Source organism: Callospermophilus lateralis, chromosome 15 (assembly GCF_048772815.1).
Source record: "Callospermophilus lateralis isolate mCalLat2 chromosome 15, mCalLat2.hap1, whole genome shotgun sequence".
Lineage (NCBI taxonomy): Eukaryota > Metazoa > Chordata > Mammalia > Rodentia > Sciuridae > Callospermophilus > Callospermophilus lateralis.
Window position 1 is genome coordinate 19813744 of NC_135319.1, and position 23591 is coordinate 19837334.

The window sequence follows — 23591 nt, forward strand, 5'->3', positions numbered from 1 at the left end:
AGTGTGCTGGAAAGCACATATCCTTGTCCCCCATGGATCATGCTTTGGAAGTACTTCTCTGTCCACGATTAACTAGCCCCCATGGTAGAAGACTGAAACTTGTGGCTGAGGTCACCCAGGAGGCCTTCCCCATTGAGCCACTGGCTCTGCACAGCTTGGTTTCCTCCCTACTTCTGGGTAGCTGAACTGTTTCCTCTAAGCCACCTGCTGTGCCTGGAAGGAGGCCAGCTCTCCTCTGTAAGCTTCGTCCCCCACCCCAAGCAGCAAAACTAAAATGAAAAAATGGAGAAGCTGTTAGGAGCAAAGGAGCAGGGAGAAGCAGAGGAGGCAAGAGTTCCTGCCTCTCAGCACTAACAGCTCGTGTCCAGCCCAGGCCAGCAGCTCAGCATAGGAGAAAGCCATGGAGTCAGTCTGGGTTCCTATCTGGTTTTATCTGTATGAATCCACATCTTCCCCTGGCTGTGTCACTACCTTGTGGTGTCATTTCCTACTCCTGTTATTATCTGGCTATGCCTTTACCTGCTATGCCCTTACCTAACTATGTGACTTTGAACAAGCCAGAAGCCACATCTGGGATGTGGGTTTTCTTTTGTACAAAAACAGATCTTTAAAGTTCCAAAATTCCAGGTGTCTACAACCATATAGAAATATTTTGCCTCTAGGATATATGTAAATATTTTTCCTCTCAACCCCACTTCTTCTGAATATGTGGCTTCCTCTGATTACTGCCACACCCCTCCCTATTTCAGTGCTGACCTTCTGTTTTGAGGTCAAAAAGACCCAGCTGGGGAGACATGACTCACCGCCAGTTCCCCACACCTTCCCACCAGGCATAGGACCTTATTCCTGGGAACCATCTAGTGCTGAGCCATCCTTGAGCCCCAACAGGATCTTAGGAGCCTTAAAAAGCCTCTCCCTTCCAGAAATAAGTCACTTTCCATATCCAGACTGATTCCAGATGCCACAGTGGGGTATACTCCTCTAGCTTCACAAGGGTTTCTGCCCAAGGCACTGACTGACTAATCGTGGATGAGGATGGAGATAGTGAGGTTGAGAAGAGCTGAGCTGGGGCATTCTTTGATCTTGACTGTATCACCATAGTGCTGATGGGGCTTCAGGAGCCTGCCCTTCAGCATGGGTGGAAAAGATCTGCTTTCCACAATGGAAGGGCAAGGAAAAGACAAGGAGAGTATCTTTCTACAGCTCCAAGGTGTGTAGTCACCACAAAGCCAGCCACACTACCCAGGCTGTGCTCCAGCAACGTGCACCAACACATCCCCTAAATAACCTGACTCTCACAACGGTCTCTAGCCTTCATGGTCCCATGAACCTCTCCTGAGCAGCCCAAGGATCCCCTCCTAGGGGACAGAATGACCAGTACAAAGGAGCAGAGCATTTGCTGAACTGCAGAAGGATTCAAAAAGCCCTCACATGGCTTTCCTGGGTCTGGTAAGGCCAGGAGAGTCCCTAGCATCCCCTGCTGGTCCATAGGGTTCTTTCCTTCTGTGGTTCTGAAACTGACTGCCTCATGCATGTCCATAGGTTGTCTCCCTTGGGAAAGCAGAGCTTGACATCCCTGAATCTTCTATCCCATCAACCAGGTTCACCCTGGACAGAATACTCCAACCTCAGTTCTTGGGTTTTGCTGGATCAGGAGGCTCAAGGAGGCTGCTAGACTCCTAACCTTGCCCCTGACAAAAACACCTTATATGTTGATAGCTCAGCCCTAGAGAAATTACTACCCAAGGGCTGAGTCCAAGCATGGTGCTGGGCTCTTGGTGCTCAGGGCTGCTGCTCTGGATGGACTTGGCTCTACCCATCATCCACAGAGGGTGGTGGGTAGGAAAACCCACTAGGAGAGCTCCACTGCATGGCTCCCTCCACCAGGCATCTAGGGCACTTTTCAGTTTATGAGGCAATGTGCCCTGAGCCCCTCTGCATGCGGAAGGCATGGGATCTGTGCTGAGCAATGCAGACATGTCCTCACCCTTGGGGTGCCTAAGGCAAATATTAATGGTCTTGAGTTTGCAGCTAAACTGTGAGGAATGCTGCTTAGCACAGGGGAGAGAGCACGGCACTCACAATTCCAGAGGCTGGAAGTCTAAGATGAAGATGCCAACAGACATGGGTTCTGTCAAAGGCTTGCTTTCTGGCTTACAGATAATAACCTTCACATGGTATGGATAAGGGAGAGAGAAAGCCAGCAAAGTCTCTGTTGTGTCCTTATATAAGGGCACTAATCTCCTATAAGTACCCCATCCAAATGTAATTACCTCTCTAAGGTCTCACTCATCTCTTTTTAAAATTATTTTATGGTTTGTTTTAGTTACACATGACAGTAGAGACCGTTTTGATATAATTATACAAGCATGGAATATTTTTTATTCTAATTAAGACCCCTGTCTTGTGAATATATACTTATCTCTTAATACTATCAAACTGATAGTTAGGGGCGCAACAAAGGAATAGGAAGGGCACAGTTCAGTCCATAGTAGAGAATAAAGAGAAGTGCAGACCATTCCAGGCAGGGGGAACCCTTCAAGTAAAGGACAAAGCAGGTAGAGAGACCTGACCCCTGAGAGGCAGCCAGAGTCATGCTGAAGAAAGCCCTCATTACTCTGAGCCGTGTGTGCCAGAGTAACTGAGGCAGAGTGTGTCACAGTGAGAAGCATACAAAACGCCCAGGCTCGGTCCTGCACCCTGCTTAGGTCATACAGGAAGGCAGGGAAGATTTTTTCTTCTTCTTCACCTTTCTGGATGCTTTCCACACACTGCCTCCTCACTAATGCCTCTGGGATTGCTCCAGCCACTCACATCTCCCTTCTTTTACCTAAAATTTGCATTTTGAGTTTAGTTAAGCTCTTGTCTTGGGTTTTTATTTTATTGTCTTGTGTATTGAGCATTTGAACTTGTGTCCTTCTCAGTACCATGCACAGAGCCAGTGTTAGGCAGAAGGTAAATAAGGATCATCTCAATTGAACTCATCCCTCCAAATCCAGACTGTTAGATTGAGTAGCTGCATAGTAGGTAGAACATTTTGTCCCTGAAAACTTGCTCAGAAACTGACTCACTGAGTTGGGAGCAGCCAATGCCTGATGAATGAATGCATGAACACATTCATGGATGAGATGTAAGGCACTAGGCTGTTCAGGAGGGAGCTGGTCTGGTCTCTTCTATAGGTGAGGTACAGTAGGAAGAGCATCAGGTCTGGGGGCCAGTTTCTGTTCTGGTTCCACAAAACCATATCCTGCTGCTGGGAGCTGATTGGGGGTATCATAAGATCCTGAAAGGTATGTGCAGTGGCATGTGTGAGGATGACCTGTCTCCTGGTCTGCAGAATGGAGAATTTGTTCATCAACCGCTTCATGCACATGTTCCAGTCATCCTGGAGTGACTTTGCTGACTTCGAGAAAATCTTTGTCAAGATCAGCAACACTATTTCTGGTGAGTGTACCTTTGGGGATTTTGCAGTACTGGGGAGGGGGATGCTGTTTTTCTGTTCAAGATGTACCAGGAAGTTAACAAGGGTCGTAGCTCAGCAGGTCAAGGGGACTTGCCACCAATCATTCAGGCTAGCCACCTGCTTTGTCCCACACCACTTGCCTCACTTGTGGTTACCCATATCCTGCTTAAACATTCAAGCTTCTATACCCTCAACCTCATTTTGTCATCCAAAGTCTCAAAAAAATGATATTTTTCTTTATCTGATATATAACTTTTTCTTTACAGAAATCAATAATTCATGGTGCGTCTGGACTCAATGAAGTCAAGACTTAGCTTTGTTTTTTTAAGCATTTACATAAAAGCAAAGCTAGTTGGAAGGAGAAAAAAAAAGAGTGAAGTTAGGTCCTTTGAACCAAGATGCATTTTTGTTGGAACACTGGTCATGGTAATTGGCAATAATGACATGGGAAGGAAACAGTCACAGAAAATTAAGGAGACAAGAGTGGTTGGATAAAGAACAGTTGAAATCAGCACTGCGTTAACATCACCCCAGGACTACCCTCTACTCCCCTCATCTCCCTCCATGATGGGCTGAAGGACCTGAGTTCTTTTAGAGAGGGGTGGGTATTCTGGGAGGTGTGTGAGCCACACTAAGAGCCAGCTCAGGGAAGACAGGATGGCATCATAGTCTGACCCAGTGGCTGGCAGGGGCACACATTGGGTGTGGCTAGTGATGCCTGTGGCCAACAAGCTGTTCAGTCGTGCCCAGGAGAGGGGACCCAGCAGATACTCTGCTCTAGGTCAGGGTCATGAGGACCACAGCCCTCGCGGCCTTCCGCACAAGGCTCATGTTGGGCCTCATTTCTCTTCCCAGAACGGGTCATGAAACACTGGCAAGAAGACCTCATGTTTGGCTACCAGTTTCTAAATGGATGCAACCCTGTGCTCATCAGGCGCTGCTCGGAGCTGCCTGAGAAGCTCCCAGTGACCACAGAGATGGTGGAGTGCAGCTTAGAGCGGCAGCTCAGCTTGGAGCAGGAGGTGCAGGTAGGGACAGGCTGTCAAGGCCACACTTTGTCAGGCAGAAGTCACTTCCTGCTGACCAGTGCTCACTGGTACCCGGACCATAATCTCCAGACCTGTCTGGTCAGCCAATGGCTTCTTCCTTTTCCTGGAAGCAGCACTAATGAGAGTCCTGGCCATTGTGCTCACTGTTTTGGGTAAGATCAAAAGAGGAATCGAAGGTGATGTTTCTCCAGGATGCTCACATTTGGGAGTATATTGTCAACTTTGATACCAATAATTACAAAACCTACCACTGACTAGGGGCCTGTGCTAGGCCAAGCATTGTGACAGATGTTTTTACTCAAATGATCACCCACCTTGCAAAGTGAAAAAAACTGGAGAAAGAAGCATGCTGTGTTTAAGAACAAGGTGGGGGCTGAAATAATTCTTTACATTCTAATTAGAAATTTTAGTGCCATCTGCTCCTGCCTCATCCTTCCCCAGTCTTCTCCAGGTCCTCAGGAGAGGAGGTGAAGGCTCAGTTCCCCACCTTAGGCTCCAAGAGGCTGACATAGTCTTGAGACAGAAAGGTTTCAAACCACTCCACCTGAATCTGGTGGAATTTAGCATCAGGCACCTTGTATGAGGTGGGTTGCTGGTCACAACAATCTCATCCTTTGCCTCTTTCTGGCACACTGGGGTTTCCTACCACCAGCCCCTGCTACCTGTCCCCAGCTGTCAATTTGGCCTTTGCTGCTTGTGGTTACCCTGTCTTGTGTGCCTGTCTCCCTTTGGAGATCTAGACAAACAAATCTTTCATCCCCAATATCCTGCCCACCTTACTCTGGAGGGCCACCTACCCTGCCAAAGTCCCTGGGCAGGCCCTGGCCCCAGTGCAAACAGTTCCAGCCCCCTCCTCCTGGATTTGCTTGAGCCCCCAGACATTACTGATTCTGGACTCTGAGAACTTTGATATGATGATGATAAAAACAAAATTGAGTCACACAAGTACAAATAGGCAAAGCCTTTACAGGGCTTCTGCGTGAGAAGGGAGACACAACTTTAATAAGAAAGTGTCAGGCTGTTCCCTGGAACAAAAGAAGGGAGCTGATTTTAATGGCTGCTTGCACCAGTGGGCTGAGGAATAGGACATTAATGGCCTTTAGGTGTGACCTGTGATGGTGCTTCAATTCAACCATCTCTGCCTTGTGATAAAGATGAGTTTGGTGAAAGCACCTGGCTCTAACGATGCACCTGGTACTGTTTGAGGGTGGATAAATGAGGCTTGCTTGGAAACTGATAAAATGTGGGTTAAGTTTGGATCTTTTATTGGTTGTCATAAGCCAAAGTCTAGGAGTGCATTTTCCCTTTGTTCCTACGGTGGTGCTGACTGTCTCACTTACCTGGTCATATGAACAACAATAACAACACACAATCCACCACATACACCAGCACATTACTTCTCTGTAGATTTAATTGCCAGATGTGGTAATGTTGACTCAGGCTATAGTTCTCACACCTTAAATCAGAAAGTCATACATTTCTAAAAGTCAGAAAATCCTAAAATTGAAACGGATTCAGCAGCCACTGTGGCCCCTGGCCACTTAAGAAGAGACACTTTGTGACCTGCCAAATAAGGTCACAGCCTCCCACTGCTGCCTCCAGGTCAGGTGGTTACACGACATCTTTCCTTTGAGCTGGTCACTCAGCTGTGTTTTGAATTATGAGACAATAATCTAATAGCCACCAGCAACTAGACTCTTATGTATACTCACTCCTCTGTTTTTTACACTGTCCTCATCTTCCACAAAGCAACACAATTGTTAATTCCCACATTCATGCCACCTTTCTTTGACAGACTCTTAATGATCTATGGTAAGCTTGTGAACTATGAAAACTCCTGAATTCTTTCTTTTTAAGAATCTTCCGTGAAATTTATTTTTGGAACATAAATAGAAATATTATCCTGTTGTTGGGGTTTTTTGTTTTGGTTGGTTTTCTGATAATAATGTGTGTGTGTGTGTGTGTGTGTGTGTGTGTGTGTTTATGTGTTTTCCTGCTGTTGGTTCTGATTCATTATTCTTCAAGATTGCATTAATTTTTGGACTTCATATCAGTCACAAAAATCAACTCAATCTGTTTTTTTCCAAAAATTGTACTGGCTCAAAGCAGAGCTAATGGGCTCAGGCATAGCTGGACCAAGCTCAGGTGATGTACATTTTTCAACTCTCTGCCTCTGGTGGAGTTTTTTCTTAGAATGGTCTCCTTAGCTGGATTAAAAATGATCACAGCTTCAGACTTGGCTTTTTCCAACTTAGTACATACACCCCTCCCAACCTCACCCACAAAGGCCCCGTTTCCCAACAGTCCCAATGTCCAAGCTTGAATGCTAAGCTAATCCCCTGAGTCAATCACCACTGCCAGCAAAATGGAATTTGCTGACCAAAAGAGGACTCAAAACCTAGGGAGGCCAGAATATCTATGTCTCTGGAAAAATGCTGGTGTTTCAGAACTGAGATGGGCCTTGTTTTCCAAAAGGATGTCTTGGGTTAACAGAAATGTCCCAGATTCCAGGAACTGCTGGTTCCCAGACCTGAGTTCCTGGGACCTCCCTTTGGGTATCTTATTGGGTTATCTGTCTCAAGGTTGGATTTGCAACTATTCCTTCTGGGCAGTCATTAAAGTGTCCAGCCCGTCCTGGTAGCCCAGCCAGCCCTGCTCCCCACAGTTCCTTGGGCCCAACTCCTTGACGAGATGTCCGGATGGTCCTGGAAGACGACCTCCAAAACCAACCCTCCCCATTTTGCGAATACTAGGCTGGGATGCCCAGAGCGCATTCCTAATGTCAGACGAGAAAAGAAGGGCAGCGGCAATGGAAGTGGCTGGCTCTGGGGCACCTTCTGGTGCCTAATTAAGGTACCTCAGCCTGGGTGTTGGGTGCATGCGCAGTTGGCGCAGCTTCTTCTGTGGCTGAGCTGTGGATCCGCCGAGCCTCCAGAGCAGGCGGTGGCCTTTGGTTGATGTCTCCAGACGTCTCAGGCCCTGAACCGTTTCCCACCTGCAACGAACGCCCTTGCCGCCAGCTGAACTCCGCCTTGCAACTGTTGCGGACAACAACCCGTTGCACCTGGCCTCTGCGCTGTCGTCTGGCTCCCTCTAGAGGACTCCTGGTGCAGAACGGCTGTCCACCACCCAGAACACAGGAACGCTAGTTTTGTACTGGGGTGTGTTCAGAACTGCCCGAAAAGGGTACGCATCTGGAGTCAGGAAGCCCTATGAATTTCCACCAAGTACTCACCATGTCGCCAGCCTCAGACCAGGATGTCACAAAACATGTCAACCCTGCAGACCCTCCCACCGCATCAACCCCTTTTTTCCATTTCCTACCTACTTCTCCCTCTCTAGGGGGACCCTTGCGGGGCAGGGAGGCAGGAGGGAGATGGGTGGCAAGGTGGGGGAGGGCTCCCACAATTACTACTTTGCCCAGTTTTGAACTTTATGTGCCACTTTTTGGTATATGACTTCTCTCATCTATTTTATCTAAACTTTACCTTTTTTTTTTTTTTTTTTTTTTTATTACCTGCCATTCTGGGTGCTCTTTGACCCACTTTCATGAGGATCAAGCTGGTTTCAGGTAGAACGAGTGCATAATTAGCTGCTGCCAGTCCTTTATCTTACCTGGGAATATGCTCCATGTGCATCAACCTTTGAATTAGAGGTCAAAAGAAATATAAATTGTGAACTCCACCGAGTTTCGGGGAAGAGAAAGGGCTCCCAAAGACCATCATTTCCTACCCCTAATCCAATCTGACTCTTGTGTTCAACTCTGCTGATAGTGATTTGAACTCCTCTGCCTCCCGCAGCAAGGGAACATTTTCATTGTGGACTATGAGCTGCTGGATGGAATTGATGCCAACAAAACTGACCCCTGCACACACCAGTTCCTGGCTGCGCCCGTCTGCCTGCTGTATAAGAACCTGGCCAACAAGATTGTCCCCATTGCCATCCAGGTAGGCAGCTTATCTCTAGCTTTTTTGGACCTCTCTGCCCTCGGAGGTGGATGTGGGGATGCGGGACCTGGGGAAGGGATTTCCTAAGCAGCTTCCTGTGCATCTCCAGAGTGGAAGACAGCTATGCCTTGTGGTCTAAGGAAGGTGCTGAAGCTGAAGGAAAAATAAGACATTAGAACTTTTTGCCTCCTCCAGGGAGGAAGAGAGAGGGCTCCATTCTCTCAGGTATACTTGAGAAATCTCTGGCAGGGTGAGATATGCTGTTGAGGATCTGCCCTGGAATGACAGCCCCTAGCCAGGGCCCCCAAATCAAGATGCCCATGGGGGTCATGTAGGTGAAGTTGTGAATTGATCTGGAGATTGAGGCCACCAATAGGCACCATGGGCACGACTTTTAGGAAATGGGACAGCCCTGGGACACTTTCCTTGATGCCTATGGGTTCTTGCATTCTCAAAGATAGTGAAGGATGGGGGAAACAGTCTGGGGAAGAGGCAGTTCTGCACACGGTTTCACCTGCCCTGCATAATGGGAGCAAGTACATAGACAGCAGGGATCAGGCCCAGCACATGCAGGACAGGACTAAATGTTGGCCACTGGGAGCTGGGGGAGGGACTGTACAGGGCCCTATATGGGGATGGGAAGATGCACATTCAGCAAACAATGCCTGAGCACTGGACACTGGATGCTGAGAGCATTATGGCAGTTGGATTTGTCATGCACTAACCACACTCCAAGACTATCTAGGGGTTACCTGCCCAGTCCTCAAACCCTTACCCTCAATTTAGAAATCTAAAACATCCTGAAGCTGCATGTATTTCAAAACCTTATAGCAAATTCATTGGCTGCAAAAAGAAAAGCTATTTAGAGTTCCTCCCATTCATCGTGATATGCAAATGGATCACTACAGAAATTGAATTGTAATATAAACTATTATGTTGCCCCAGACCCAGGAAAGTGGGGCAAGTCACCTAATGAAATATACACACTGCTAAAATCCTAAAATCTTCTGAATTCTAAGACACTTTGGCCGCTGGGGTTTCAGATAGGGAATTGTCTTCATCCATATCAATCATTTTCCTCAAATAAGGAAACTGAGGCACAGATGCACACTGTCAATCAGAGTGCTGGGATTCAAGCCATGCTCCCCCAGTCTCCCAGGGGCACAACCTCCACCCCAAGAAGCCCCCAGTGTATTATCAGAGAGAAGCTCTATGCCTGAGGAAGAGAGGCAGAAAATGAAGGGACAGGTGACATAGGGAAGAAATCATCACTGGGAGAAGCCAGAAGAGGGGCTGGGTGCCACTGACATACACCTCCAGATGAGCCTGTCCAGTCAGAGGAGTGGCTTAAATCCCAGCTCTGCCACTTGACTGCAGACCCTGGGACCTTGGGCAAGTCACAGGAGCTTCTGAGTTTCTCTCCTCTCCTGAAAATTGCAAACTTTGCAAACTATAAAGACTCAAGTGATACATAAAAGTACCAAAGGGAATTCCACCTTTATGTAAATGTAGAAGAAAGAAAGTTTCATGGAATAAAGGAGGGAAAATATGGGGAGACAGGAGGGGAAAAAAGGAGAATGGGAAATGGGATTGAAATAAAATTCTTTGTACGTGTGAATGATTTGTCAAAATGAACCTAAATACTATGTATACTTATAATGCTCTAAAACAAACCATGTAAATGAATGCCAAAGAACGATAAATATGAAATCTGGTTTTCTGAGAGTTTTTTTTTCTTTTTAAAGACCTTATCATTAGACTGATGGAAAAAAAGTGGAGAGGGGCTAGCACAGTAGTAGAGCTCCTGGCTTCTATCCCACCCCAAAAAACAAAAAGAAAAGAGAGAAAGCAAAATATACAAGAGTAGAAATAAGAAAGGAGATAAAATAAAGAATATTTGTCATTATAGATTTTTTTTTAGAAAGAGTAATTGTATGACAACAAATCTGGAAAGAAAAACTACAGAAAATTCATAGAAAGCTTGGGAAATATAAATTAGAAGAAACTAGAAAACACCCCAGTTTCCATATATCAATAGGAATTAGATTAAATGTCTAGACTGGTGCAAGGTTAGTATGCTGAGCACCTAGGGTTTAACAAATCTTTAAACAACAAATGTTTACAAAGCTCTTTGAGGTATTGGTATGTCCTCAAATTCATTCTTCACAACTGGCATAACCTTAGTTCTGAGACTGGATATAAGTAAGCTACGAAAGAAAATTTAATCCAAGTTAGTAATCAAGATTGAAAAAGAAACTTTTAAAAATGATACTAGCGAAGTGATTGCGGTAGTGTAATGATGACTAATATGTTACAACCATGTAGGGTTTATTTAAGGTATTTCAGTATCAATAGAGCTCCCAGAACAATGCATTATAGCAATAAGGAGAAAGCTTATGTCAATTGATCCAAAAAGGAATTTAATAACATGTTGTAATCATAACTAGTAAAAGTTAAAATAGGCCAGACTTGGTGGTACACACCTGTAATCCCAGTGGCTCAGAGGATAGAGAATTCAAAGCCATCCTCAGCAATGGTGAGGTGCTAAGCAAGTCAGAGAGATCCTGTCTCTAAATAAAATACAAAATAGGGCTGGGGATGTGGCTCAGTGGTTAAAGCCCCCAAGTTCAATCCCCAGTAACAACAACAACAACAAAATTAAATAGTAATAGAATGAAATTACTTATGTAGAACCTAGACAACAAGTATCATTCAAAAAGATACAACCCTAAAGGTATTCCCACTAAAATCATAAACAGGAATGTCGATTATGGGGCTGGGATATAGTTAAATCAGAGTGCTTACCTAGCATACTCGAAGCCCTGAATTCATCCTCAGCACCTCAAAACCAACCAAACCAAACAAACAAAAATACTGATATCACCATTGTTATTCAACATTATTTTAGAAGTTCTATCACATTCAATAAAGCATAATGAATAAATTGTAAGAGAACTGGGAATATTATCTTTGCAAATAATGGTATGACAGTGAATCTAGAAAACACAAGAGATGTTCAGTTTTTAAAAATCTACTTGAGTAAATAAGTTTGTTTAGCTCAGTGTCCAGACAGATATATTCCCAATAAATTAAATAGCCTTTCTTCATGCTAACAACAAAATGGAATGCCAATATCAAGAAAAACTGCGATCATTTTAAAGGGTATATAAATAAATCTTAACAATGATTTGACATTGAATTTCTTTTTTTTTTTTTAAAGAGAGAGAGAAGAGAGAGAGAGAAAGAGAGAATTTTTTTTTAATATTTATTTTTCAATTTTTGGTGAACACAACATTTTTATTTTATTTTTATGTGGTGCTGAGGATCCAACCCAATGCCCTGTGCATGCCAGGCGAGAGCGTTACCATTTGAGCCACATCCCCAGCCCCTTGACATTGAATTTCTATCCAACTTGTATGATACAAAGAAGCTACTATTATGTATAATTATAATGCACTAATATAAACATTTAAGAAAAGGCCAATTCTATCAAATTGTATTATATAAACTTAATGTGCTTCCAATTAAAATCTTAATCAAGTTCTTTATTGGGCGTAGTGTGGGGAGACTAAAAAAGCACACAGGACAACTAAATAAAATAACTTAAATATTCATATAGGAAAGGAAATCTTCAAGGTCAGGAACAAATTTTTGAAAAAAGAAAAACAGAGAGAGACCTTTCCCTGATGGATATGAAGAAATATTTTAAGGTCACTGGTTAAAGCAGATGCTATGCATGAGGACAGATTGGGGGTGGGAGGACAGTGCAGAGTCTAGAAATAGGCCCCCCATGTAGAGGAATTTAAGATGGGTTTTCAACTCAGGGGAAGGGAATGGCATTTTTATGGTATTATCATACTGCCATTGCATAGGGAGAAAACAAACTGGACCCCTCCTTTGTGCTATTTACAAAAATAAAACTCAAAATAAAATAAAAAATAAAATTAAAAAAAAGTAAAAGAGAATGTAGAAAAACAATGGATACTGTGAGGATTGAGTCTTTTAAAGTGAAAACAAGAAACCAAGAATTTATAAGGGGAAAGACTGACATATTTGATTATGTAATATTTAAAAACTGAATAGTAAAACACACCATAAACAAAGTCAAAAGGCAAATAAAGTAGGTGAGATAGCTGCCACACCAATCGCAGATAAAGGATGAAAATCTATAGTATACAAAGAGCTCCTTCAAAGAGATAAGGAAAAGACAAATCCCACAATTAAAAAAAAAATGGGCAGAGAATATGAATAGGCTATTCACAGAAAAGGAGATGTAAGTGGACAAATATCATATGGAAAAATTCCCAGCTTCACCAGCAGTTAGGGATGCTAATTAAAGTTAACAATGCATATTAGATATGTCCCAGATGTCCTGGGAGTGGGGGGTGGGGTTCTGAAATGCATTAGCAAAGTGGAAAAGCAAAACAAAACTGTATAGATACTATGAATTCATTTATATAAAATGAATACAAAGACACAAGACACCGTATACTTGGGTTCCTGCTCACCCACTTGGGAACATTGGGGATAAGTGTGCTAGGAGTCAGTTGAGCAAAGGAAGAAGAGACAGATATTTCTTCTAATAAAATTCTGTTTATGGAAAATTCAACAGATAAATATGAACATATGCAAAGACCTAATGAATAAGGCTTACCAGAAAGTAGTGGTCAGCTCTTAGATATGGATCATGAAATGTTCTCTTTCTTGAGCTCTTCTTTAATAACCAATTTATTTTTTACAATAAGAAAATAAGATTTTGTAGTCAAAAACAAACAGCTACTTCCTTATCACTTCCCACTCCCCCACCCCCCAAATTTGAAAAACACAAGCAAATTGCCCAGGGGACATTCTGGAGTACCATGGTGAACTAAGACCCTGGACTGGAGTGGGAGGCTGTGAAGTATATGTGAGAGGAGAAAGTACAAAGTGGGCCTAAGAACTCATTGAAGAAATGCAAATACAGTGCCGATTTGCAGAGAGAGGAGAGAAGGGAGAAAGTGGTGTGGTAGATCTGAAATGGGCAGAAAGTGGAACTGTCCCAGATCAGCTCTTTACCTCCTATGTGACTTGGGAGAGCTACTGTTTCCACTCAGAGCCTCAGTTTCTCCCTATGTAAAATGGAAATAATAAGGAATACCTGCTTTGCAGAGTCACGATGAAGATTAAGTGAGATAGTACAGGTAAAACCCGTTCCACACAGCAGAGAGTCTCCAGGTACCTAAGCCTATGAGGGAGCATATTAGGAATGTTTTAGAGAATGTCAGGACTTTATCAGAGGACATCTAGGAGGCAGGGCACAGTGGCAGGTGCCTGTTGCCAAGGCAGCTAATGCAAATGAGTAAATCATCAGAGAGGTGGAGATCCTGAGGACTTTGAGCCCTGGAGGTTATTTCAAAAGGCAAGAATTTGTTCGGCACAAGATTCTCCCAACCTCCTAATTTTCTAGAAAACCTGAATTTTAGCTGAAATTATCTAATAAAGACGGACAATGGATCCCATTTAAAAAAAAAAAAAAAAAAACAAGAATACTATGCAAGGTCAACCTCTGCTCTCCTCTCCTTCCACCTGTCTCTCTCCACCAGAGGCAGCTGGAGTAGATGTTAGAGGAGCTCTGTCCCTTAGCCTGTACAGAAGCCACTGACCTTGCATGGCTCTGGAGCACTTGAAACTCAACTAGTCCAAACCAAGAACTGCTATAGGTGCAAAGTACATGCCAGATTTCAAAGACTTAAAATGGGACAGGGAATGAAATATTTAATAGTTGTAGATTGGTTTCATGTTTTGAATATATTGGGTAAAATAAAATTATGTCATTAACTTAAATTTCACCTGTTTCCTTTTATATTTTAAAATGTGGTTTCCTGAAAATTTGAAACTCCTCATGTGGTTCGCATTATAATTCTACAGGATAGTCCTGTTTTAGAGGAAGAAACGGACAAGGAAGTCACTTTCCAAAATAGTGGGACACAGTTGAGTCCCTCCCTCAGCTGGGTCAGTTCCCTATCTCTGCTGGAACCACACTGGTCTCTCCAACTGCACAAAGCCCAGCCAAGTCTCTTCCCAGCCTGCTCTTAGCCTCGGCAGCTGCTGCTGGCCACACTGTTCCCCCAAGTCACTTTAAATGCCAGCCTCTCCATGATTCCCTGTCCTCATTTAAGAGATGGGGTAGCCCTAATATCTGCCATCCAGACTCCCCAGAGATCTCACTGTTGGGTGCTGAAGTGAGGCTGGTATTTCATGAGTGAAGTGTGGAGTTAGGGTGTGGCTCAGTGTTAGAGTACTTGCCTAGCATGCATTAGGCCCTGAGTTTGAACCCCAGCACCACCCACCCCCTCTCTTTCTCTCTCTGTCTCTTTCGCTCTCCCTACCTCCCCACCTCTCCCCCCACAAAAAGCCAAAAAACAAACAAACAAACAACAACAAAAAAAAAAACAGGGATGATTGAGGATGAATGCTGTCACAGGTGAAGCTAGGGATCAGTGGTGGGCCAGGCAGAAAGGGTGGAAAGACCAGAATGTGGAGACATTGGAGGCCACGTCACTAAGGAGTTTGGGGATTTCATTTTTCTGGCATTAAGAGATGACTGAATTTTTTTTCAAGAGGAGATCCATATAACATGACTTGTCCTTTAGAGAAAAATCACCTTGGCCCCAGTGTGGAGTTCAAACTGGAAGGAGAAGGTGAGCTGGGCCTGTACTACAGGCTACATCCACTTATAGGTCTAGAGCCCAGGGCAGGGCTCAAACTGCTCAATCTTAAGAGATTGGGCAGCGTGAGGGCCCCAGAGCCCCGGACCCAGAGAGAAGGGTATGGAAGTTCAAGAAACAGCAGTGGGAGACTAGTAGGAAGCCAGGAGGGAAAAGGTCAAGAGCAGAGGTCACATCCATCTGCACCTCCCTCTTCTTTCGATGTCTCCATATGGCCTAATAACAACTCCATGAGGAATTACTGTCCCTGGGGTGCAGAGAGACTTGGTCATCTAGGATTGTCCAGGTTATAGGTGTCATCGCTAGGACATGAAACATGACCCTGGGTCCCTGGAGGCCCTCCATGCTTGTGTTGTGATTTGAAAGTCACTACTGAGGACATTTAGATTCTTTTGTAGTCTAGAGCAAAATATACAATGTGATGTCTTTCTTCAACATATCAGCTCAACCAAACCCCAGGAGAGGAGAATCCTATTTTTCTCCCTTCGGATGCCAAATATGACTGGCTTTTAGCCAAAATCTGGGTGCGTTCCAGTGACTTCCACGTCCACCAGACCATCACCCACCTTCTGCGCACACACCTGATATCTGAGGTTTTTGGTATCGCCATGTATCGCCAGCTGCCTGCTGTGCACCCCATTTTCAAGGTATGCCAGTTACTGCCCCACCGGAAGAGGAAGAGCACTGGGGAGGGTAGCTGACAACCCCTCAGGGGGTCTGTGGCTGGGGGTGAGTAGCAGAAAGGAACGCAGGGAGACATGCTCAGGGAGGCAGCAATGCCTCACATGGAAGAAAGCAGCTGGGATCCTGAGGGGTCCTTCAGATGTAAAGTTAGGACAGGGCCCAGGGCCTAGACCTGACACAGAGCCTGGCTGGCTGGGAAGTAGAGGTTGAAAATCTTCCTTCCATCTTCCTGAAACCTGCCAGCATGATTGCTAGAGAAACGGAAGGCTAAAGAGTACCTCTATGCCTCAGTTTCCTCATCTATAAAGTTAAAGTTAACATCCCTGCCTCTTAGGATGACGGTCAGGATTAAAAGAATTAATAAATTCAGAGAGCTTAAGCCATGCCTAGCACATAGTTTAGCACTAGAAAAGTGTTGACTATTGGGTCTGGGGTTGTGGCTTAGAGGAAGAGCACTTGCCTAGCATGCATGAGGCACTGTAGCACATAAAAATAAAATAAAGGCATTGTGTCCACCTATAACTAAAAAATAAATGTTTTTTTAAAAAAGAAAAAAGTGTTGACTATTATCCTTTTTATCATCGTTGTCATTGCCATTGCCATTAAGCATTAAGCTGTGTCCTCCAGGCCTCTAGCAATTACTTAGCAAGAAGATGGGCACCCAGACCTTCACTTCCTCACTGTATTCGGCATCACCCCTTGGATCATGAGCTGGGGTGGGGATGCTCAGCACCCAGGAGGCCCTTTCTGAGGTCTTTCCTCTTTCCCTGCCCAGCTGTTGGTGGCACACGTGAGGTTCACCATCGCCATCAACACCAAGGCCCGCGAACAGCTCATCTGCGAGTATGGCCTTTTTGACAAGGTAGATGCTCTCCGACACGCTTGGTACTTGTGGTATCCCTGCTTGGTCTCTACAACCCATCTGAAGTTAGATGCCCTTTAATGAGACTGGGCCACTGGGTGGAGGCTTGGAAAAGGCAGAAGACTGGAGGCTGTACTTGAAGCTAACTCCCAGCTTCTAAGACTAACCTCCAGGCCTTTCCACCAGTCAAGGCACCCTCTCCTCTTCTCAGGATATCACCAGGTCTTCCTCCTTGTGATGTCTCTTTGTCACCTCTTATCACCCCTCCCCTCTCCAGGCCCCAGAGCCTCATTCCTCATAGACGACTGACCTCATACACACCAAATATCTGTGTCCCCTTCCCACATTGCACACCCCTACCATTCTGCCTGGGACCTGCCTAACATTCTGAGCACAGCCTCCCACCCTCTTTCCTTCCATGCCCTTAATGTACCTGACCCATAACCCAGTCTCCCCCAAGCAAGGCATCAGGAAAGCCGGTCCCCCACTGGTAGGTGCCTACGCATCTGCCAGCTGCCTGGCTGACTTCCTGCAGGTGGCAGCCTATCCCTCCCTCCTGCAGCACTGCAATACACAGTATTCAGTCGCTTTCAATGGGTGGGGAGGGGTTTCTCACTGTTACCTCATCATGGGGTTTGGAAGGCTAGGCCTTCTACAAATTAGACATCACTCATTTTCCCCACCTCGCAGGCAAAAGGTTTGCCCTTCTTGCTCTGCCACCCCATTGCCCTCCCACCTTCTCGTGGATGCAGGGATGAACTCCTGGGCTGGGCAGCTGGGCAGGAGGAAAGCCACCCTCCATCAGGGGCTCTCTCCTCCTATCCAGGCCAATGCCACCGGAGGTGGCGGGCACGTGCAGATGGTACAGAAGGCCATGAAGGACCTGACCTATGCTTCCCTGTGCTTTCCTGCGGCCATCAAAGCCCGGGGCATGGAGAGCACTGAAGACATCCCCTACTACTTCTACCGAGATGATGGGCTGCTGGTGTGGGATGCCATTCAGACGTGAGTAATGGCAGGTGTCTTTGGGAAGGAGGCCCCAGGACAAGTCAGTGGGGAGTGATCTGGCTCAGTGGTTAGGCGCTGATGGAGGGAGGGGCTGAGGGGATCCGGAGTCCTGGCATTAAGGAGTGACATGAAGGTCAACGATGGGACATTTATTCCTGCCGGCTCCCTTCTGAGCCAGGTTCACATCCGAAGTGGTGAGCATCTACTATGAGAGTGACCAGGTGGTAGAAGAGGACCAGGAGCTTCAGGACTTCGTGAAGGATGTTTACATGTATGGCATGCGGGGCAAGAAGGCTTCAGGTGGGTCACAGCAGCTCTTCTGTGTCTCTGACTGCCCTGGGGGACTTGGTGGGATCCCTCTCAGTGGTGTGCTTGGAAAGGTTGTCCCCTGCTAGAGTATTTTGCACAACAATTTCCCCAGCACTTGCAGAGACGCTGAGAGCAGTGGGCTGTGGGGCAGGGGGCAAGGTGAGAGGCAGTGTCAGGGGTCCCTCCCCGGGCGGGGGGGAAGAGCTCAGCCTTGGTTTCTCCTCAGGCTTCCCCAAGTCAATCAAGACCCGGGAGAAGCTGTCTGAGTACCTGACTGTAGTGATCTTTACGGCCTCAGCCCAGCACGCAGCGGTGAACTTTGGCCAGGTAAGCTGGACAAGGGGAACCCTCAGGGCGGGAACTCGCTCAGAATCCCTTCATCCACTGCTGGCTGGTGAAGCTGGGCCCACCTTTGCCTCCTCCTCTGCTCTGGGCACCGTCTTTTCCTCCTGGCCTTAACAGCCTTTCCCTTGACAGACTCTGGACCTGGAATCAGTGTTTACAGGCACCTATTCTACCAGTTCAGTGAAGGAGGATCCGGCTGTGGGCTGCTAGAGGGAGAATAGGGTGGGGATCAGGAAGGAGGGAATGGAACCTTGGAGAGCAGGTGCAGTACCCTAGGAGGGATGGTGACACCCAAGAGGAGGAGCAAAGGCCAATGGGCAGTGCTCTGTGGGTCAGGAAGTTGCAGATATGGTGGGTTGCAGGTGGGCAGGTGGCCGGACTTCCAGGTTGCCCACTTTTGTGGGTACTGTCTCTGCAGTACGACTGGTGTTCCTGGATCCCCAATGCTCCCCCAACCATGCGTGCCCCACCGCCCACGGCCAAGGGAGTGGTGAACATAGAACAGATTGTGGATACTCTGCCGGACCGCGGCCGCTCTTGCTGGCATCTGGGTGCAGTGTGGGCGCTGAGCCAGTTTCAGGAGAATGAGGTGAGAAGACAGGAAACTGGCAGATCACCCAAGGTTTAACCCATTTCTCAAGTTCAAGGTTTTATTTGTTACAAAGGGGGGTGGGGCGGTGGGGACCATGAAGGAGGGAATGGAACCTACAGCAAGGAATCCTGACCTCCAAGACTGGAGGGCCCAGAATCAGCTGCAGGTGCTACCAAATCTTCAAGCGAAGCCTAGAGAGATCTCAGAGTGGGTGGGGCTAGTGAGGGCGCAGGCTATGACTTGTTCTTCCTAACTGTATGTAGCTATGTACCCACTGACCATCCTCTCCTCTTTTCTCCTTCTCCCCTTCCCTCCCCTCTGTTAACCACCATTCTCTGTCAACTTCTATGAGATCAACTGTTTGAGGCTTCACACATTAGTGAGATCATACACTATTAGAATTTCTGTGCCTGGTTTATTTTATTTAACATGGTGTCCTCCAGCTTCATCCATGTTATTGTAAGTGACAAAATCTCATTCTTCATTATGACTAAATAGTATTTTACTGATTACATATGCTACATCTGCATCAGAGCAGGTGGCAGAAGGTAGAGGAAAAGGGGAGGTGAGCAGATGCTCCCTCTCTGTCCTCTCAAGTGATGGTCCACAGGGGTGGCACAAGGCCTGTCACTTTGTGTGGTCCTATCTTAGATTAAGCTTTCTGCCCATGTCTGTGCCCTCAGCTGTTCCTAGGCATGTACCCAGAAGAGCACTTCATTGAGAAGCCTGTGAAGGAGGCCATGGCCCGATTCCGCAAGAACCTGGAGGCCATTGTCAGCGTCATTGCTGAGCGCAACAAGAACAAAAAGCTGCCCTATTACTACTTGTCCCCAGACCGGATACCAAACAGTGTGGCCATCTGAACCTTGCCTGTGGCAGTCTCCCGAGCTGCTTTGGCCAGCCAGACTCCAGCTCATGTGGCAGGCTCTGGCCTCCTGGCAGCTCACCTCTCTTCCATGGAGCCCAGCAAGTGTGTTCTGGTTTTCTGATGAGCTGGCTACAAACCAAAGTCTCCTCCAGGATGGATCAGGTTGTACCAAAGCTTCAGTGCATTTTTGTGTTTATCCCTTCACCTTTAGAGAATCCCATACGTTATTCCAGGGACCCTCCTGTATAGAGGACCGCAGAGACTCCTGCCCATGCTCAGCTGAGTCCTTCCACGCTAAGAGTGACAGCAAATCAGAATAACCTATGCCTGTTCTTTTTGGAGATGGGGAATTTCTGTGCTACTTAGTTTAATTTCTTGCACCTAACTACTACGTGCCCAAATAACTTCTTGTTGAATGAATTAAGAATTGGTGGCCATAAAAATAAAGTTCTTATTTAAAACAGGTTTTGTTCCACATGATATATTCCAGTCACTCCAAACAGTTCACTTACCCCCACCTCTGGCACCACCTCCGCCTCATGCATACATGTGTGCCTGCACTATGTTCTCTGTGATTCTATGTGGGCAAAAGCCTGCCCCCCCAGGTCTATATGAAAGGGAGGTGTTTTCTTCCTCTTCTTTTCCCAGACTGCTCTCACTCTTTCTTCAGAACACATCCCAAATGCCATCACCTCTGGGAAGACATCCTCCACTGCTCAGACAGAGCCCGTCTCTCCCCAGGGCTTTGTGTGACTGTGTTGTCGTCCTCCTGTGTGTTTACACCCTAAGAAGCAGAGCACCTTGTCTATATCTGTGCTCTGGGGCTGACATAAGAGAACCACACTAAATTACTTTCTTGTCTCCCTGGTAGGACTGACAGGTTCCAGGCATTGACTTTAGAGTTGGGTGCTGATTTTCTTCCGCAGCAGGGTTTGCAGCATGACTTGCAGAAAAATGAGAACTGGAAAACTTAATTTGGTCACTGTCTGTTTAGATCAAACTTAATTCATTATGTGTAAAATTTACCAAAAATTAATTAGATAACTTTTAACAATAAAAATTCTTCCTCACACAAAAAATTTTACCCCCCTATACCTTAAATAGGGAGCCCTTACAGTGCAAATAAGTTCTTTTTTTCTAAATATCAATATCCAGAGAAAAGGCACACTTTAAATCATGAAAAGCCAAAATCAAATCATGTCAATCAGAAATAAAAAGAAAAATTTTAAAAGTTTTATTGAAATATATATTGTGATAGTAATATGCATCTGTATACACTATCTATATTAAATCAGTTCTAATATATTCTAATGCCAGTAAAATCAGTAGATAAAAATGTTTAATGATATTTATTGATCTCCTACATTGAAAGGTAATAAGTTGGAAAATTATTGTTGTACCCAAACATGAAAGGTCCCATTTTGGAAGGTATCATTCCCCTAATAGGCAGGTGGGTTCTATTATGACCTTATAATCTATCTCGACATAAACACTGAAGCCAAGGCAGAATGAAATCTCTAACTATGGCATTAATGGCATGTAATCTGAGGCTAAAACTTTTGAGCCACTGGAATGACCATATGAATTCAATTTAGTGGCAACAGCTGTCATAATTTCAACTGCTTATTTATAAGACTCAAATCTGATCTTACTGTATTTATCAATTAAAGAGTTTATGCAAATGAAAGTACAAATAATAGGCCAGTTAAAAATATTTTTATTTTATTTTATTTTTTAATTAGGGATTGAGATTTAGCTCTGTGGCAGAGGGCCTGCCTAGCACATGCAGTCCTTGGCCCTGAAAACAAAATTAAATATTTCAGGATGTTTTGTTGATTCTAAAAGCCTATACTGAAAGGTGATTATATCTGGCCTAATCTACCTTACTAAAGCAAGGTAAACAATATAAAACCAGGAATTTAAATGTACATGTTTACATAACTGTGGCTGGTTATTTTCTGTGACATAAAGCCTTCTTTTGTCTATCTTCTGATTTCACTTCTAAATGGGGTTCTGCTGACAAATGCTAATATTTACTAAAACTTCTTATAATAGCTAGAGAAAGGAATAGCCAAACAAAACAGAAATAAAAAAGCAATAATAATAATAATTTTTGTTGTTTTCCAATTAAGAATTTAAATTAAGCTTAGTCTTTAGGTGAATATTTGCTTCTTTTTATTTTATCTGATTTTATTTTATTTGTGTGTGTGTTACTAGGGATTGAACTGGGCCTTGTGCATACTTGGTAAGCACTCTACCCACTAATTTCATCTCCAGACCTTTTTAATTTTATTTAAAAACAAGGTCTCTCTAAAGTTCCCAGGCTGGCCTGAAACTTGCCATCTCCCTGCCTCAGCCTCCAAAGTAGCTAGGATTATAGCTGTGCTCCATTGCACCCAGCTATTGATCTCTAGGAAATACTTCTACTTACCCCAAAGTGCAACAAACCACTTGGAGAAACACTAAATGTCACCAGGTTCAGTGCATGCAAGCATCTCAAAGGCTCATCCACAAATTCATCACTCAATATAAATGAACAAGTCCTCAGGAAAGAAATGTAAAAGAATTAAAAATTCACATTGTACATTATTTCATGCCTCACAATTGTAACTGATCATCAGTGGTTTCCAAAACCACTAATATGTTCTACACTTTTATCAATGAACACCCCATTCTTTACATTCAAAATGGTTTTGTCCACACTTTTGTCAAACTCCTTTCCTCTATTTTAGACTCAGTCTGCTATGTGAAGTGTTCCTTGATTATGGGTATTGTTCTGTTCCCAAGATAAACAGGTATTTCATTCTTTGGGGCTACCTTAGAACTTTATCAATTTTGATACTATATCTTTACCACTTGAAAAGTAAATCATTTCTTTATGTGTCATTCCCTTATACTCCTGGATTGAAAGGGAAAATTTTTTAAATCACCTTTGTGTAAACGGTTTCTGTTTATTTGATTCACATAAGTACTTACTGAGTTCCTCATGTGCTAGTGTGACTAAAAAGTGTCAGGGATGATTTCTTTAGTGGTAATGCGTGAGCTAAGACTTAAAGGGTGAAGATAGCCAGCCAGCATGCAGGAAAGGGTGAGAGCATAGCGGGCTGTAGCAAGAGAGGAGGATGAGTGTTACTTGGGGTGTGTACTTGTCCAAACATATAGGTATTGGTGAGGATTCATGCCAGAGGAAAAGGCAGACAGGGAAAAAAACTGAAAATAGAGGGTATGCAGAAGTCATATTGTGAAAGCCTTAAAAGTATATATAAAATGCTTGGATATTAATGTTTTAAAGAGTGGTTCTTGGTCACAATTGCAGTCTCAATGCCGTGGGTAGGATGAATATGAGAGACACACAGATAAGCTGAAGGAGATGAATACATAGAAGGCAACAGTGCAAAATAAGATTATGTAGGCCTAATTACTCCAGAAATATTTAGGGTATTTCCTGTGCACAATGTAAAATGCATTCTTATTAAATGAATAAATGTACAAATCCATGTCCCTGGAAAACTACGCTGCTCATAACTACAAAAGGTATCAAATAAGATGTCAGATGATCTACATAGTGTAAATTTTTTGTGTTTACTTAGTTGGTTTTCTCTTTCACATCCTTCTAGGTTGAGGGCACTCATTTTTTTTTAATTGATTTTATTTTTTAACTTCATGACAGTGGAATGCATTACAATTCTTATTACACATATAGAGCACAATTTTTTATATATCTGTTTGTATATAAAATATGTTCACACCAAGACTC

The 23591-nt window shown here is 44.6% G+C and overlaps 1 protein-coding gene across 1 annotated transcript in view; it reads left to right on the forward strand.

Annotated features, from left to right (window-relative positions):
• The window catches only part of Alox5 (arachidonate 5-lipoxygenase), a 64759-nt gene extending 44539 nt beyond the window's left edge, over positions 1 to 20220 (forward strand). The window contains exons 5-14 of the mRNA XM_076834566.1: positions 3338 to 3444; positions 4319 to 4491; positions 8313 to 8459; positions 15610 to 15813; positions 16626 to 16712; positions 17539 to 17717; positions 17899 to 18020; positions 18256 to 18356; positions 18793 to 18963; positions 19650 to 20220. Coding sequence (XP_076690681.1) covers positions 3338 to 3444; positions 4319 to 4491; positions 8313 to 8459; positions 15610 to 15813; positions 16626 to 16712; positions 17539 to 17717; positions 17899 to 18020; positions 18256 to 18356; positions 18793 to 18963; positions 19650 to 19829 — 1471 coding nt within the window. The 3' untranslated portion in view covers positions 19830 to 20220. The remainder of the gene's footprint in view (positions 1 to 3337; positions 3445 to 4318; positions 4492 to 8312; positions 8460 to 15609; positions 15814 to 16625; positions 16713 to 17538; positions 17718 to 17898; positions 18021 to 18255; positions 18357 to 18792; positions 18964 to 19649) is intronic.
• The last annotated feature ends 3371 nt before the right edge of the window (positions 20221 to 23591 follow it).